The sequence below is a fragment of the Oncorhynchus nerka genome, linkage group LG28 (genome assembly GCF_034236695.1).
Source record: "Oncorhynchus nerka isolate Pitt River linkage group LG28, Oner_Uvic_2.0, whole genome shotgun sequence".
Lineage (NCBI taxonomy): Eukaryota > Metazoa > Chordata > Actinopteri > Salmoniformes > Salmonidae > Oncorhynchus > Oncorhynchus nerka.
In genome coordinates this window covers 84,197,999-84,217,532 of record NC_088423.1, presented here as the reverse complement: position 1 = coordinate 84,217,532, position 19,534 = coordinate 84,197,999, and the positions used below count along the sequence as shown (strand labels likewise).

Here is a 19,534-nt window from a genome sequence, read left to right as displayed (position 1 = left end):
GGAGGGAGGTAGAGGGTCGGAGCTGAAGGGGGTGTGGAGGAGCGAGGGGAAAGGGGAGGGAGGTAGAGGGTTGGAGCTGAAGGGGGTGAGGAGCGAGGGAAAGGGGAGGGAGGTAGAGGGTCGGAGCTGAAGGGGTGAGGAGGAGAGGTAAGGAGCGAGGGAAAGGGGAGGGTGGATTTAGGCATGGTGAAACATGCCGCTCTCACTGTGAAGTTTGGCGGGCTACGCTTCTGTTGGTGATATGGCGCCCAGCCCAACCCCAGTCCCAGCCCTAGCCCCAGCCCCAGTCCCAGCCCCAGCCCTAGCCCGCCCCAGCCCAACCTAGCCCCAGCCCCAGCCCCAGCCCCAACCCAACCCATCCCTCAACACTTTTCAAATGCTGTTTTAAATATCTCCTTGTTTCATGTCACCCTCTTCTCCCTGGTCCCTGCCGGCCAGGCTGTTTTCTCTTCTAATACTGGATCAGTGGAACAGATGCCACAGAACCAAAATAAGCCTCTCTTTATTTAGACCTGAATCTGTAATGGTATCCAGCAGTTTTATATTTAGGTAACCTAGCATGCAGCCTATGGTTGTGTTCCAAGTGGCATTCTAGTCCCTACATAGCTACCTACTTTCAACCATTTCCCTGGTAAAAAAGTAGTGCAATTACTGCACTATGTAGGGAATAGGGTGGCTTTTGGGACGCAGACATATATCCAGCAGCAGCAGTGCAGTGTGTGTCAGACATGTGACTGGTATTAATGTCAGCAGGTTTAATTTGACTACTGACTGACGTGATCCATCAGATCTTATTGACCAGCTGGTCCCAGAGGATTTCAGGAGGTTAAGAAAGTGCAGAGACCACCCTCCTGTGGTATTTCACACCAACCATGGATTTGGTGGGGGATGTGAGGCGAGGAATGTGAAACAAGCAGGCAGAGGGTGCGTTTTTGTGTCTCTGTGTGTGTGTGTCTGCATGTGTCTACTCTGCCTGTGTGTGTGTGTGTCTACTCTGCCTGTGTCTACATGTGTGTGTCTGCGTGTGTCTACTCTGTCTGTGTGTGTGTGTGTCTACTCTGCCTGTGTCTACATGTGTGTGTCTGCGTGTGTCTACTCTGTCTGTGTGTGTGTGTCTACTCTGCCTGTGTCTACATGTGTGTGTCTGCGTGTGTCTACTCTGTCTGTGTCTGTGTGTGTGTCTGCCTGTGTCTACGTGTGTGTGTGTGTCTACTCTGCTTGTGTCTATGTGTGTGTGTGTGTCTACTCTGCCTGTGTCTACGTGTGTGTGTGTCTACTCTGCCTGTGTCTATGTGTGTGTGTGTCTACTCTGCCTGTGTCTACGTGTGTGTGTGTGTCTACTCTGCCTGTGTCTACGTGTGTGTGTGTGTCTACTCTGCCTGTGTCTACGTGTGTGTGTGTGTGTGTGTGTCTACTCTACCTGTGTCTACATGTGTGTGTGTCTGCGTGTGTCTACTCTGCCTGTGCCTACGTGTGTGTGTGTGTGTCTGCGTGTGTCTACTCTGCCTGTGCCTACATGTGTGTGTCTGTATTTTTTGCTTATTTGTCCTCGCATGTGTTATGTTTACATAACAGTTTACACATTACAGTATTTGGAAAGGTGTAGCCTTGCTATGATGTTGGGACTGAAAAACGGAAATTGCAAAGAAAATAGTTATTTTGGAAGTAGTTTTAAATGTCAGAGGTTGTTAAATTAGCCATCTCTGTCTTCTGTTTTTGTTCTGTTTAACCGTGTGGTGTTGACTCACTGGGAGTGCTGATGCAGGGCTTTTTCTACTCTACGGTCAGGCCCTAATCAGTTTTACCTGACGTATTATTTAATTTGGAGCAGCCCACATCTGCTGAGTGTGTTTGATAACATGATGGCTCGCTACCAGACCTGGACCTCGTGTTATAGACTAGAGACCGAGAAAGGCCTTGGTGTAGTGGGTCTTTACAGAAACTTCTACTCCAGACCTGGGCCTCGTGTTATAGACTAGAGACTGAGAGAGGCCTTGGTGTAGTAGGTCTTTACAGAAACCTCTACTCCAGACCTGGGCCTCGTGTTATAGACTAGAGACTGAGAGAGGCCTTGGTGTAGTAGGTCTTTACAGAAACCTCTACTCCAGACCTGGGCCTCGTGTTATAGACTAGAGACTGAGAGAGGCCTCGGTGTAGTAGGTCTTTACAGAAACCTCTACTCCAGACCTGAGCCTCGTGTTATAGACTAGAGACTGAGAGAGGCCTTGGTGTAGTAGGTCTTTACAGAAACCTCTACTCCAGACCTGGGCCTCGTGTTATAGACTAGAGACTGAGAGAGGCCTTGGTGTAGTAGGTCTTTACAGAAACTTATACTCCAGACCTGGGCCTCGTGTTATAGACTAGAGACTGAGAGAGGCCTTGGTGTAGTAGGTCTTTACAGAAACTTCTACTCCAGGATGAACTGCAGGTGTTCAAAGTATTTCATGTGAACAGAGTATTTTGTTTAGAGACGCGAAAAGTACCTCAGCACGAAACATGGTTTCACAAAACAATAACAATACTTGATTTCTGACCACGTTTTGTGCTGTAGTGCTCGTCACGTCCCTTCCTCTCTCTCTCTCTCTTTCACCCCCCTGCGCTCTCACAGTTTCACACCCACACAGAAACATAAAGTCGCTATATGCTGTCTGGAACACACATGGTGTGCTGTGAATAAACATTACAACGCCACACACGCACACACACACACTCAGTCAGTCAGTCAGTCAGTCAGTACTCCCATAGTCCGCTTGCCATATCTATACTAGTAATAACAGACTGTAAAGCACCTCATAAAGCCATGCCTAATGACTTTGAGCTTTTTGAAAGTAGACTTAAGGTTTTGAATACGATCACAGGTAATTGTAATGATAATTATCACTAGTTAGCTAGACACATGCAGACACACACACACACATTGATGTATTTCATGTTGATGGGGTTCTCTAGGGATTGAGGATGACCCCATAATAGGGGGATATATCATATCAAAATGCTTTGGTTTTTGTTCATTAAAGCAGTGGCTGCATTTGATTATTAAGCACCCAGTACTTCAGCATGAACAATGCATTGTGGAACTGGAAATTCTAACTGAGACAAATTGTCCAGTACCACATCAACCTGAATTGGAAGTAGGCCTACTGCTCAGCTGTAATGTGTCTGCCGTGTGTTGAAAGGTTAAGAATCAAGAATGAAGTCCAAATGGAACAGAACGGGTCTAATCACCCATACTCTAAAGGTCTCCATGTGTTGCTGGTGCTTTCCTAGATGTGCCTGCCTGTATAAATAGGCGGAGCTGCAAAGCAGAGAGGAGAGTGAACTAACCTGGTTGAGTTGAGCCTGGCAGGGCTGCAGTGGGCAGCTGCTGGGCCTGCTTTTATTATTTTTTTGCCATCTACCCTGAAGATGAATTAACCAGCCAGACCAGACCAGCCGGGCCTTGTAACCTGTAATTAGGCCTATGATGAGCCAGGTCATCATAAACCCTGCCACCTTTCTCTCTCTCTCTCACACACACACACACACACACACACACACAGAGGTTAGAGGTCAGGGAGAGGGGATGGGTTAGGGTTCACTGCGTTAACAAAGCCCCTGACCAGCATCGTCTTGCAGACTGTGTGTCCCGGCTACCTCACCTCCCTACCCCTATTCAGAACACTGAGGCTTTATGCTCATTAGAACCCTGCTCCTGTCTTCAGCGTTATAGTAGTAGAGGTCTTTACTACCCTGTTTGATACCCAGGGGACTCGTCTTCTCTCAAAGACCACTAAACATAACACATCGTTTCCACTGACTCTGTCTGACCCCAACAGGCCCCCATACCTCTATTCTGACCCCGCTGGGTCCCAGCTATGTGTTTTAGTCAGAGAGAAAATAGTCTGAAAATGCAATAAAAACCAATGGAGTGGCTGATAGGATCTCTCCCCCCTAAGTGAGCACACACCACCACAGTCAAGCTTTCAGTTGGAGCTGGAAAGGAAAAGGATGTCCAATAATTGGTTTCAGAGAAAGTCAATATTTTGAAACCTAGCGGCATGTGATTTTTGGTGGTTGGTGTTTTTCTCAGGTACACTTGTTTCCATCCAGACCATAATTTCACTGTTTTGGCTGCTGTTGGTCTGTGGACTGCATAATGACAACTCCCACCCTCAAACTCCCCCCTTTCTTTTCAATTTTTTTCTCCTTCCACACCTAACCTTTTTCTCTCTTTCCCCAAACGGTAACGCCGGTGTATGACGCAGGGTGGGGAGCAGGGGTAACCCTCCAGCTGCAGTGGAGCCAGGGGTTGGATGTGGCTTGGCTGGGTCGGGGAGGTGGGTACGGGGGGGGTGGTGGGTGGAAGTTGTGGTGGAGGGGGTGCCATCCTGCCGTCACGGCCCCTGCCAAGCACAACATTCCTAACAGTAGTGGGATTGTGTTGTCGGTGTTTTCTCTGTCCCTCTGAGGAGTGGATGGAGGGGAGGGCCTCTCACCTGCATGGCAGGCTGATGGCCATTTTGGCCCCTGAAAGAGCCAAGAAGGAGAGAGCAGCTGCACAGGCTGCCCAGGGCTCAGGCCAAGCTGGCACTGGCACCACAGCTGGATCAGGGTCATGGGCGTTGGTTGGCAATTTCACTGACAGGTTTAGTCTAGAACCCAAAACCGCAGCTTCACCAATAAAAGGTTCTTTAAAAGGTGCACGATAGACCACACAGAATTAGTTGAAGATCATATACGTGGTGACTTCTTTTTCCAAGTTTGCACTCCATTCAGCAAAGTTGTAGTCATTTTGTTTCCGGCACTGTGGTGCACCAAAGAATGTCTTTCAAGATGATTTTTTTTCACTCCCTTTCCATTTCCATGTTCTTTCTCCTTTCTCTCTCGTGTTTTGAAAATGTGTCTCCTCGTTTTTTGCTTGGTCTTTTTGGGTAGCTCCGACCTGTTGGGGGTTTGTCTTGGAAAATACTGGGCTAAGGTCTGAGATGGTGGTTCCTCTGTAGAAGGGATTTTGGAGGTAACTGTGCACATGCGGGTTATGATCCCTGTTAAAACAGAGAGTAGACAAAGGGGAAATTATGAGGGTCTTTAGTTAGAGGAAGAGAACGTGTTTGCGCGTGTGTGTGCCTGTGTGTGTGTGTGTGTGTGCCTGTGTGTGTGTTGACCTGGTTGGAGGCCAAGTAGAGGGATCCAGATGAATCTCCAGAGATCCTGCCAGAAATTCCTGACTGACTGGGGTTTTCACTTGAATGTTTGAAGCTGACATTTAGGCTAGACTCCCTCCAGAAAAGAGAGAAGTGGCATTGGGAAGTAAAGGAAATGTGCAGATTGTCCTGGAAGTGCGATGCTCATATGGACTCTATCTACATACTCATGTTTTTTTTGGGGGGGGGGTGTTTCTCCCCCCTTCCCTCCATATCTCTGCCTTGTCTCAGCTGATGGGCTACAACGAGAAGCCTGTCAACCTACAGATGTTCATCGGCACGGCAGACGACCGCTACCTCAGACCTCACGCCTTCTACCAGGTGCATCGGATCACTGGGAAAACGGTGGCCACCGCCAGCCAGGAGATCATCATTTCCAGCACCAAAGTTCTCGAGATTCCTCTGCTTCCCGAAAACAATATGTCTGCCAGGTGGGTGTCATGGTCGCTCAAGGATTACATTACTCAGTTGAATTATGAGTGCTACCTCCTAGCACAGAGGAAGACCTTGAAAGTGTAAAAATAACAGTTTATGATCAAACAGGATCGTAATATCCACAGACAGACATACATACATACATGCATACACACGGTAGGGATTTTATTTGTCTTAATTCAAACCAACAGGAGGGTTAAGTTCAGCAGGAAAATATGAGAATTTCCCACCAAGCAGAATATGCTTTCAATATACTTTATTCCCTTATTTAGGGATCTACATTGACCAAAGTATAAATTTAGGCTTTTATTTCAAAGGCTCTGGTTTTCCAAGATGTTTTGTCTTAGATTTGGTGTTTCCCTCATAGCTGTAGCATTAATAAATCATATTTACTGCATTTACACTTTGTAATTTGACTCGGATAGATATGCTTTCACAATATGATGGCAAAGGTTTATTATGGAATTCATTCAGCCTTTCATTCAGCCTAATAAATTGCTTAATTGATACCCAATCGGGGGGGTGTTGCTTAGCTCCCCTCCCTATCTCTGTTGCAGTATTGACTGTGCTGGCATCCTGAAGCTGCGGAACTCAGACATTGAGCTGCGGAAGGGGGAGACTGATATCGGGCGGAAGAACACGCGTGTGCGAGTGGTGTTTCGTGTTCACATTCCCCAGCCCAATGGGAAGGTTCTCTCTCTACAGGCTGCATCCATCCCTGTGGAGTGTTGTGAGTATCCAGATTCTGTTCAGATACGCACGCACACGCACACACACACATGCACACACACACACACACATACATACAGCCTTTTACCGCCCCCCCCCCCACTCATCTCTTTTCTCTGTCTCTCTCTCATATGTACATTGCTGCCTATGTAAACCCCTCTCCTCTCCTCTATCCTCCCAGCCCAGCGTTCGGCCCAGGAGCTTCCCCAGGTAGAGAAGGCCAGTCTGACCGGCTGTCTGGTCAGCGGGGGAGAGGAGATGGTCATCACAGGATCCAACTTCTTCCCCGAATCAAAGGTCATATTCCTGGAGAAGGGCCCTGGTAAGAGACTTGTACACACAGCGTCTCACACACAGGGGGAGATCCTTAGGGACATCCTTGCCGAGGAATGTGATTGTTTTTCTTGATTATTTGTATTCTATTGTATTTGACTTTATTTAGTAAATTGTGTATACAGTATGCAGGGCTCCCTTGTAAAAGGGATGTTGGTCTCTATGGTGTCTCCCTTTTTAAAATAAAAGTCAAATAAAATATTGTTGACCCACAAGCTGACTCTTAATTCACCTGGTCGAACAGTCCAACGGATCAGGAGAGATCATTTTTAGTTTGTCCTCTTGCTACAATGGTTTTATATCAGATACAGTTGAAGTCGGAAGTTTACATACACTTAGGTTGGAGTCATTAAAACTCGTTTTTCAACCACTCCACAAATTTCTTGATAACAAACTATAGTTTTGGCAAGTCGGTTAGGACATCTACTTTGTGCATGACACAAGTCATTTTTCTAACAATTGTTTGCCGACAGATTATTTCACTTACAATTAACTGTATCACAATTCCAGTGGGTCAGAAGTTTACATACACTGTTGATTGTGCCTTTAAACAGCTTGGAAAATTCCAGAAAAGGATTTCATGGCTTTAGAAGCTTCTGATAGGCTAATTGACATCATTTGAGTCAATTGGAGGTGTGCCTGTGGATGTATTTCAAGGCCTACCTTCAAACTCAGTGCCTCTTTGCTTGACATCATGGGAAAATAAAAATAAATCAGCAAAGACCTCAGAAAAATAATTGTAGACATCCACAAGTCTGGTTCATCCTTGGGAGCAATTTCCAAATGCCTGAAGGTACTACGTTCATCTGTACAAACAATAGTACGCAAGTATAAACACCATGGGACCATGCAGCTGTCATACCGCTCAAGAAGGAGACGTGTTTTGTATCCTAGAGATGAACATACTTTGGTGTGAAAAGTGCAAATCAATCCCAGAACAACAGCAAAGGACCTTGTGAAGAAGCTGGAGGGAACAGGTACAAAAGTATCTATATCCACAGTAAAATGAGTCCTATATCGACATAACCTGAAAGGCCACTCAGCAAGGAAGAAGCCACTGCTCCAAAACCGCCACAAATAAGCCAGACTACGGTTTGCAACTGCACATGGGGACAAATATCGTACTTTTTGGAGAAATGTCCTCTGGTCTGATGAAACAAAAATAGAACTGTTTGGCCATAATGACCATCGTTATGTTTGAAGGAAAAGGGAGAGGCTTGCAAACCAAAGAACACCATCCCAACCGTGAAGCACGGGGGTGGCAGCATCATGTTGTGGGGGTGCTTTGCTGAAGGAGTGACTGGTGCACTTCACCAAATAGATGGCATCATGAGGGAGGAAAATTAGGTGGATATGTTGAAGCAACATCTCAAGACATCAGTCAGGAAGTTAAAGCTTGGTCGCAAATGTGTTTTCCAAATGGACAATGACCCCAAGTATACTTCCAAAGTTGTGGCAAAATTGCTTAAGGACAACAAAGTCAAGGTATTGGAGTGGCCATCACAAAGCCCTGACCTCAATCCCATAGAAAATTTGTGGGCAGACCTGAAAAAGCGTATGCGAGCAAGGATGCCTACAAACCTGACTCAGTTACACCAGATCTGTCAGGAGGAATGGACCAAAATTCACCCACCTTATTGTGGGAAGCTTGTGGAAGGCTACTCAAAATGTTTGACCCAAGTTAAACAATTTAAAAGCAATGCTACCAAATACTAATGGAGTGTATGTAAACTTCTGACCCACTGGGAATGTGATGAAAGAAATAAAAGCTGAAATAAATAATTTTCTCTACTATTATTCTGACATTTCACATTCTTTAAATAAAGTGGTGATCCTAACTGACCTAAGACACAGAATCTTTACAAGGATTAAATGTCAGGAATTGTGAAAAACTGAGTTTAAATGTATTTGGCTAAGGTGTATGTAAACTTCCGACTCCAGGTGTATATAATACTGTTTGGTTCATCCAAATTAAACACCTTAGAATATCCACAGTAGCAAATACTCTGTAGTTTGGATCCAGTGAGTTGATCCAAGATCTGGGTTGCTTTAGGTACTGTACTTCCAGCTTAACTAAAATCAAATCAAATTGTATTGGTCACATACACATGGTTAGCAGATGCTATTGCGAGTGTAGCGAAATGCTTGTGCTTCTAGTTCCGACCATGCAGTAATATCTAACAAGTAATCTATCAATTTCACAACAACTACCTTATACACACAAGTGTAAAGGAATGAATAAGAATATGTACATATAAATATATGGATGAGCGATGGCCGAACGGCATAGGCAAGATGCAGTAGATGGTATGGAGTACAGCATATACATATGAAATGAGTAATGTAGGGTATGTAAACATTATATAAAGTGGCATTGTTTAAAGTGACTAGTGATACATTTATTACATCCCGTTTTTAATTATTAAAGTGGCAAGAGATTTGAGTCAGTATGTTGGCAGCAGCCACTCAATGTTAGTGATGGCTGTTTAACAGTCTGGTGGCCTTGAGATAGAAGCTTTTTTTCAGTCTCTCTGTCCCAGCTTTGATGCACCTGCACTGACCTCGCCTTCTGGATGATAGTGGGGTGAACAGGCAGTGGCTCGGGTGGTTGTTGTCCTTGATGATCGTTATGGCCTTCCTGTGACATCGGGTGGTGTAGGTGTCCTGGAGGGCAGGTAGTTTGCCCCCGGTGATGCGTTGTGCAGACCTCACTACCCTCTGAAGAGTCTTACGGTTGTGGGTGGAGCAGTTGCTGTACCAGGTGGTGATACAGCCTGACAGGATGCTCTCGACTGTGCATCTGTAAAAGTTTGTGTGTTTTTGGTGACAAGCCACATTTCTTCAGCCTCCTGAGGAGGCGCTGTTGCAACAACATAACCATTGTTGTGTAGAAAACAGCTGGAGTGTAAGGACCCTTCTCAACATCCTCTAGATAGAATGTCACCATCACCAATCACCTCTTTCAACACAGAGATCAAACCGGTTCCAATAGCTGATTTACTGACTGCGGAGGAAGAGTCAGACCCAACTAGATAGAAACACCTGGAAAAAGAACAGTCCCATGCCTCCTACAGCCCTGGGGTGCGTTCCACACCATGCTGCTATCCCGCCCACTAGCACTGCTCTACTACTTAAGGCACATGTCTTTTTCTGTCATCCATGGAATGTTACTACTGAGTTATGAGTTATAATACACACAAAGCTCAAGAGCAAGAGCCACTAAAATGGATCTCAGTCTCTTTTTCTGATCTTATCTGTCCGTCCCAAGAGAAAGATGGGTAGCATATCTGACTACTGCTACTGACTGACACACAGGTTATCACACACTCACACAGTACAATCTACTGCTTACACCTGACTCCTCAGTCTCTCTCTAGTCCTTATCAGTGTTAATATTTAGCCCTGCCCTGACCTGTTTAGTGTATTAACTTAAGAAGAGAGAGTCTCTGAGTGTGGTCGGTTCTTCTGCTCATACTGTACCTCTTCATTAATCGCTTGGGTTGAACTTTACTTACTACAACCCACTATTTAGACTCTCCCTCCTCTAACTCTTTCAATAATAAAACACAAGTATGGGCGGGCTCCAGGATGGAAACTGTGAAAGGGTGACAGCGTTCTGTGAACCAGTCCCTGCCTGCCCACCATAGCTTTGTGAAAGAGGCCAAACTGAATCAAGTTCAAACACGGAGGAGAGTCAAGGGGGCTGTTACTTATTGACTAAGATACATTATTTTGAGAAATTGAGTGGAAACCTTTACCCTAGGAGTGGAGTGGAGGAAACCTGGGCCCTGCAGACATGTGTCTCATCATGGGGGAAAGAGAGAGATAATGATGATCTGGTTTGTGTAAATTGTCCCTCATCAAGGCTAATCCAGATGCTTATTGCAGAACATGCCTGATTGGAGCGAGCGGATGGAGGGATGGAATAAAGAGAGGAGAGGAAGAGAGTAGTAATGACAGAGTTTTCCACCTTCTCCTTCCATAAACAGAGTACAACAGTGGAATCACGTTAAGTGTGAAAGACAAGTTTATTGTGGTTAGTTAGTTAATGTATAGTCAGTGTTACCTAGGGTAGGGTGGGGACTTCATGCGGGGGTTGGTGGATGGAGTCTTCCTGGGGGGATAGGATGGGGTCTTCTTGGGGGATAGGGTGGGGTCTTCCTGGGGGATAGGATGTTGTCTTCCTGTGGGGGTAGGATGGGGTCTTCCTGGGGGATAGGGTGGGGTCTTCCTGGGGGATAGGGTGGGGTCTTCCTGGGGGGGATAGGATGTTGTCTTCCTGTGGGGGTAGGATGGGGTCTTCCTGGGGGGGATAGGATGGGGTCTTCCTGGGGGTAGGATGGGGTCTTCCTGGGGGGGTAGGATGGGGTCTTCCTGGGGGATAGGGTGGGGTCTTCCTGGGGGGATAGGGTGGGGTCTTCCTGGGGGATAGGATGTTGTCTTCCTGTGGGGGGTAGGATGGGGTCTTCCTGGGGGGTAGGATGGGGTCTTCCTGGGGGGTAGGATGGGGTCTTCCTGGGGGGTAGGATGGGGTCTTCCTGGGGGGATAGGGTGGGGTCTTCCTGGGGGATAGGATGGGGTCTTCCTGTGGGGGTAGGATGGGGTCTTCCTGGGGGGATAGGATGGGGTCTTCCTGAGGCATACATACAAATAAATGCAGTGGCGGCACGCCGCTCCTAAATGCACAGAGGAAGAGAGGAGGGTTGGGTAACAGGAATCCCTAGCTCCAGGCACCAGTTGATAACAAGTTCTACATTACAGTTTACGGAATCTCTACTGGACTTGTTCAATTCCCATTTTTAAAGATGATAAAAGTAACTTTGAATAGAAACGTTTGCTAAATTACCATATTATGTTTTTATTTACAAGCAGTAATTGAGGTCTTTTAGTGAGTTGGTTGTGTGTCCATCCAGTTTACCAGTTCTTTGTTGGCTGCCATGCAGATAGTGAGAGAGGTAGTTGAGAAAGGGGAGCCATAATGATGCAGGCAGGCGACTCTGGTCCATCTGGCTACAGCAGGTCTGTCAGTGTGAGGTCTGGTCTTTGGCTCGTTCGCTCATCACCTCCTAATGCTAGGAAAAGCAGAAAGGTCCTTTCCCTCTGTCCAGATGAAACAGGATCACATCCATTGGCTTCATGCTGACTTCTATCACTTTATTACCTGCTCTGGGGGAGGGAGGGAGCAGTTTGGCTCAGAGGAAGGGGAATATGAAAGTGCATCATTATTATTATTCTGAGGGGAAAAACATATTATTTGACCAGAGTGAACCTCATCAAACAGGAAAAGGACCTGTAGATGGAATGACTCACTCTACTGACTGACTCTACTGACGGAGTATTTTGGTCTACTGTCTTACTGACTGACTGTACTGTACTGACTATACTGGCGTACTGGCTTACTGACTGACTGTACTCTACTGACTCTACTGGGTTACTGGCTCTACTGTACTGTACTCACTATACTGGCTCTACTGGCTTACTGGCTCTACTGGCTTACTGACTGACTGCCCTACTGACTCTACTGGCTTACTGACTGACTGTACTCTACTGACTCTACTGGCTTACTGACTGACTGTACTGTACTCACTATACTGGCTCTACTGGCTTACTGGCTTACTGGCTTACTGACTACCCTACTGACTCTACTGGCTTACTGACTGACTGCCCTACTGACTCTACTGGCTTACTGACTGACTGTACTCTACTGACTCTACTGGCTTACTGACTGACTGTACTGTACTGACTATACTGACTCTACTGGCTTACTGACTGACTGTACTGTACTGACTCTACTGGCTTACTGACTAACTGTACTGTACTGACTCTACTGGCTTACTGACTCTACTGGCTTACTGACTGACTGTACTCTACTGACTCTACTGGCTTACTGACTCTACTGGGTTACTGAATGACTGGCTTACTGACTACTGACTTACTGACTGACTGTACTCTACTGGCTTACTGGCTGACTGTACTCTACTGGTTTACTGGCTCTACTGTACTGTACTCACTATACTGGCTCTACTGGCTTACTGACTGACTACTGTACTGACTATACTGGATTACTGACTGACTACTATACTGACTACTGGCTTACTGACTTACTGTACTCTACTGACTCTACTGGCTTACTGACTGACTGTACTGTACTGACTATACTGGCGTACTGGCTTACTGACTGACTGTACTCTACTGACTACTGGCTTACTGACTCTACTGTACTGTTCTCACTATACTGGCTCTACTGGCTTACTGACTGACTACTCTACTGACTACTGGCTTACTGACTCTACTGGCTTACTGTACTGACTACTGACTGTACTGTACTGACTACTGACTGTACTGACTATACTGGCGTACTGACTCTACTGTACTGTACTCACTACTGGCTTACTGGCTCTACTGGCTCTACTGTACTGTACTGACTACTGACTCTACTGGCTTACTGACTGACTGTACTGTACTGACTACTGGCTTACTGACTGTACTGTACTGACTACTGGCTTACTGACTGACTGGACTCTACTGACTCTACTGGCTTACTGACTGACTGTACTCTACTGACTCTACTGGCTTACTGACTCTACTGGCTTGCTGACTGACTGTACTATACTGGCTTACTGACTGTACTCTACTGGCTTACTGACTGACTGTACTGTACTGACTATACTGACTCTACTGGCTTACTGACTGACTGTACTGTACTGACTCTACTGGCTTACTGACTAACTGTACTGTACTGACTCTACTGGCTTACTGACTCTACTGGCTTACTGACTGACTGTACTCTACTGACTCTACTGGCTTACTGACTCTACTGGGTTACTGAATGACTGGCTTACTGACTACTGACTTACTGACTGACTGTACTCTACTGGCTTACTGGCTGACTGTACTCTACTGGTTTACTGGCTCTACTGTACTGTACTCACTATACTGGCTCTACTGGCTTACTGACTGACTACTGTACTGACTATACTGGATTACTGACTGACTACTATACTGACTACTGGCTTACTGACTTACTGTACTCTACTGACTCTACTGGCTTACTGACTGACTGTACTGTACTGACTATACTGGCGTACTGGCTTACTGACTGACTGTACTCTACTGACTACTGGCTTACTGACTCTACTGTACTGTTCTCACTATACTGGCTCTACTGGCTTACTGACTGACTACTCTACTGACTACTGGCTTACTGACTCTACTGGCTTACTGACTGTACTGTACTGACTACTGACTGTACTGACTATACTGGCGTACTGACTCTACTGTACTGTACTCACTATACTGGCTTACTGGCTCTACTGACTGTACTGACTACTGACTCTACTGGCTTACTGACTGACTGTACTGTACTGACTACTGGCTTACTGACTGTACTGTACTGACTACTGGCTTACTGACTGACTGGACTCTACTGACTCTACTGGCTTACTGACTGACTGTACTCTACTGACTCTACTGGCTTACTGACTCTACTGGCTTGCTGACTGACTGTACTATACTGGCTTACTGACTGTACTCTACTGGCTTACTGACTGACTGTACTGTACTGACTATACTGACTCTACTGGCTTACTGACTGACTGTACTGTACTGACTCTACTGGCTTACTGACTAACTGTACTGTACTGACTCTACTGGCTTACTGACTCTACTGGCTTACTGACTGACTGTACTCTACTGACTCTACTGGCTTACTGACTCTACTGGGTTACTGAATGACTGGCTTACTGACTACTGACTTACTGACTGACTGTACTCTACTGGCTTACTGGCTGACTGTACTCTACTGGTTTACTGGCTCTACTGTACTGTACTCACTATACTGGCTCTACTGGCTTACTGACTGACTACTGTACTGACTATACTGGATTACTGACTGACTACTATACTGACTACTGGCTTACTGACTTACTGTACTCTACTGACTCTACTGGCTTACTGACTGACTGTACTGTACTGACTATACTGGCGTACTGGCTTACTGACTGACTGTACTCTACTGACTACTGGCTTACTGACTCTACTGTACTGTTCTCACTATACTGGCTCTACTGGCTTACTGACTGACTACTCTACTGACTACTGGCTTACTGACTCTACTGGCTTACTGACTGTACTGTACTGACTACTGACTGTACTGACTATACTGGCGTACTGACTCTACTGTACTGTACTCACTATACTGGCTTACTGGCTCTACTGACTGTACTGACTACTGACTCTACTGGCTTACTGACTGACTGTACTGTACTGACTACTGGCTTACTGACTGTACTGTACTGACTACTGGCTTACTGACTGACTGGACTCTACTGACTCTACTGGCTTACTGACTGACTGTACTCTACTGACTCTACTGGCTTACTGACTCTACTGGCTTGCTGACTGACTGTACTATACTGGCTTACTGACTGTACTCTACTGGCTTACTGACTGACTGTTCTCTACTGACTCGACTGGCTTACTGACTGACTGTACTCGACCTACTCTACTGGCTTACTGACTGACTACTGTACTGACTACTGGCTTACTGACTGACTGGCTTACTGACTCTACTGACTTACTGACTGACTGTACTCTACTGGCTTACTGGCTGACTGTACTGTACTCACTATACTGGCTCTACTGGCTTACTGGCTCTACTGGCTTACTGACTGACTGTACTGTACTGACTATACTGGATTACTGACTGACGACTATACTGACTACTGACTTACTGTACTCTACTGACTACTGGCTTACTGACTGACTGTACTGTACTGACTGACTGTACTCTACTGACTACTGGCTTACTGACTCTACTGTACTGTTCTCACTATACTGGCTCTACTGGCTTACTGACTGACTACTCTACTGACTACTGGCTTACTGACTCTACTGGCTTACTGACTGACTGTACTGTACTGACTCTACTGGCTTACTGACTGTACTGTACTGACTACTGGCTTACTGACTGACTGGACTCTACTGACTCTACTGGCTAACTGACTGACTGTACTCTACTGACTATACTGGCTTACTGACTCTACTGGCTTACTGACTGACTGTACTCTACTGACTACTGGCTTACTGACTACTGGCTTGCTGACTGACTACTGTACTGACTACTGGCTTACTGACTGTACTCTACTGGCTTACTGACTGACTGTTCTCTACTGACTCTACTGGCTTACTGACTGACTGTACTCGACCTACTCTACTGGCTTACTGACTGACTGTACTGTACTGACTACTGGCTTACTGACTGTACTGTACTGACTATACTACCTTACTGACTGTACTCTACTGGCTTACTGACTGACTACTATACTGACTCTACTGGCTTACTGACTGTACTCTACTGGCTTACTGACTGACTGTACTGACTCTACTGGCTTACTGACTGACTGTACTGACTCTACTGGCTTACTGACTCTACTGGCTTACTGACTGACTGTACTCCACTGACTCCCTGACTGACTGTACTGTACTGACTATACTGGCTCTACTGTACTGACTGACTACTGATTGACTCTACTGACTGACTCTACTGTAAGACTACTGTAGGGCCTTGATGAGGGCAGAAGGCGAGTGGAGAATGATGTAAAAAAAACTGTGGTTGAATTGAAATTGCATTTAACACACCAGGCATCAGTGTTTTTCCTTTCTTCCTTACAAAAGGTCTACAAGCTACAGTTATTCTAGCTGTCTGAATAGCCCTCATTGTTTTGGTAGATATCATAACACATGGATGTGTTTTTAACTCTCTGAGAGAGGGGTGTATATAGAACATGTTTTTTCTCTGAGAGGGAGGGGTGGATGGATGTGTTTTCTCTCCGTCATCAGGTAGGTTCCTGTTGGAGCTTGTTTAGTGGTGGGTGGAGGATGGTGGCAGTACATGTGGGGCCCTCTCCCTCCTCTCTCCTGCCTATTGAATGTCAACATGTGCTGCAGAAATACGCTCAGTATGCTGAAGTCAGACAGAGCTAAGGCACTCAAGGTCATTATTCAGGCATTACCAGAAAGCTGACTCAGATACCTAGAGGAGTAGCTAGAGCCCCCCTTTCATAAAAAGAGAAGGAACCTTCCAGTAGAGATACAATATCCACATAAACCTGTTCTGTTTCATTCTGTGGGATGGTGGACTCTCCACTGAGCTCTATAGAAGAGTCTAATGCACCACAGGATTACTGGGGCAAAGACTGTCATCTGCCTCTGTTAGGATGAGATCAAGGGTCTTTCTAACTAAAGTATGTTATCTCTCTGAACAGTTATCAGTTAAGAGGAGATCAGAGAAGGGCCATCTACTATAGATGGCTATTAGAAGGGGAAGCATTTGGAAAGAAAAGCAGAATACTGTAGATGTACAGGACTTAGCCTATAACTACAGTACAGCTATAAGATCCCATTGTAAAAATGGGGAGTCTTTCAGTAGGCATTAGGGCAGATTGTTTTGGGGAAGCCCTTTGGTTAAGTGGAGAAGTAACACAGGTACAGTCAGATGTAATCAGATCCATATGCTATGAACAGCATGAAACAGACTCATTTTCAATTGCAAGTTAGTGTGGCATCATGCCATTAAAAAAAAGTTGTAGCTACTTACTACTGTAAGTGACTGCAGTAGTTGTGCAGTAGTAGCTGAATACATATCTGATTTAGTAGTTGTGATGATCGTAACTTCTCCTTAAACGCAGCAGCCCGTTATAATTCTCTCAACTGTTTTTCTGAATGGCTGGATGCCTAAGATGTCTGGCCAGATCATTAGATCTGTAGGAGGAAAACTGGAAAATAAGGGGATGTTTCCTTTCCTAAGCCAGCCAGAACTCTGGCAGCGCAACGTAGCCTAGCGCGTGGTGGACCGACCGGCGGAGGGAGGAGGGGATTTTAAATAAATAGAGTTATTCCACTCGTCTCTCCATAATGTTAACCAGGCAAGACAAACAGCAGGATATTTGGACTTTGATTACTTTTTAATAGCTGTAAAAATACTCTCCACAGAGTTTTTGTGTCCATGAAGATGACATCATTGAGATGTTTCTGGTCCCCCAGCCAGAACCAATTGAAATCCCTCTGCTTTCCGAAGTTTTTCTGTGGTTCATATTGAGCCATGTCTGCTGGGGCAGGGAGTCTTACACTGACTGTAACGGAGAGGAGAGGAGGACCAAAATGCAATGTGGTTAGTGTTCAACATGTTTAATATAGACGATAAACGAGAACACTACAAAATGCAAAACAACAAATGTGAAAATCAAAACAGTCCTATCTGGTGCAATGACACAAAGACCGAAGACAAAGTACCCACAGAATATGGCTGCCTAAATATTTTTTAATTTTTTAATTTGACCTTTATTTAACCACTCAAGTCAGTTAAGAACACATTCTTATTTTCAATGACGGCCTGGGAACAGTGGGTTAACTGCCTGTTCAGGGGCAGAACGACAGATTAGTACCTTGTCAGCTCGGGGGTTTGAACTCGCAACCTTCCGGTTACTAGTCCAACGCTCTAACCACTAGGCTACGCTGCCGCCCCGGTTCCCAATCAGAGACAACGATAGACAGCTGCCTCTAATTGAGAACCAATCTAGGCAACCATAGACATACAAACTACCTAGAAAGGAAACAGCCCCATAAACATACAAAAAACCCTAGACCAGAGAAAACACATAAATCCCCCATGTCACACTCTGACCTAACCAAAATAATCAAGAAAACAAAGATAACTAAGGCCAGGGCTTAAAACTGACATGATGATCATTAGGAAAATAGACCGTAACCCAGAAGATACATTCCAAAATATTACACAAGACCACATTAAAGATGGGTCTGAAATATAGTGCAATGATCATAGATTGTCTTCATAATTAGGTTCTTTGGCCGGAGTGTATTGCATGTCAGGTGCATTGAGCTACTTGACTTATTCAACTCAGCATTACTGTATGATCTTTAGATTTAATGGTCTTGGTTTTCTATTTGAAAACTATTTGACAGATACTATAATTCACTTCCTCCCAGATTCACATTGATATAGGAATTAGTCCAAGAGCTGGCAATTCAATTAGGGGAGGATTTAATGGAGTCCTTTGTGTCAAATTTGTCTGTTGACTCCATCTGTTTGTGGAGGAGGAGGTGGGTTGACTCTATGCTGAATCCCTATGGGTGCCATTCTGCCATTTATTCATTAATTCACACATAATTTGAAAAGCAGACTAAGAGCCGAATGCATTGTCTCTCGCCAGGCCCAGCCTGGAGTGGGAATGCTGTGATCTTGCCGTCTGTCAAAATGGAGTCCTACAATGTGTTTTACTCATCTGTCATGTCTTGTCTCTCTCTTTTTGTCTTTTTAGATGGACGACCCCAGTGGGAAGTGGAGGCGAAAATCATCCGTGAGAAAAGTCTAGGAGTAAGTAGAACACAAGCTTTCTACACCTCTCTGTAGCTTAGCTGTCACAAACATGATGTATATTATTCTGTATCATTAGGCTATATTTTTACAGCTGTTATATTGATGTAGCATTATTCATTCATTATTACTAAAGTATCCTGACTAATGTGAATGTAAGTGAAAAGTGAAAACGTTGACTGTGTTGGATCCTTCTCCCAGTCGAGCGTCGTAGTGGAGGTCCCTCCCTACCACAGTAAGACCGTGACCTCGGCTGTTCAGGTGCAGTTCTACGTGTGTAACGGCAAACGGAAAAGGAGCCAATCACAACGCTTCACTTACCTGTCAGGTAGGAGGATCTACATTCTACACTAGAGGTCGACCGATTATGATTTTTCAACGCCGATACCAATACCATCGCTCAGTCAGATACTTAGATACTTGTATGCTCAGTCAGATTATATGCAACGCAGGACACGCT

The 19,534-nt window shown here is 45.3% G+C and overlaps 1 protein-coding gene across 1 annotated transcript in view; it reads left to right on the top strand.

Moving 5' to 3' along the window:
- LOC115124215 (nuclear factor of activated T-cells, cytoplasmic 3-like) overlaps positions 1–19,534 on the top strand; it is a 97,552-nt gene that overhangs the window by 52,434 nt on the left and 25,584 nt on the right. The window contains 5 exon segments of the mRNA XM_065013201.1: positions 5,415–5,614; positions 6,152–6,348; positions 6,529–6,669; positions 19,019–19,074; positions 19,276–19,402. Coding sequence (XP_064869273.1) covers positions 5,415–5,614; positions 6,152–6,348; positions 6,529–6,669; positions 19,019–19,074; positions 19,276–19,402 — 721 coding nt within the window.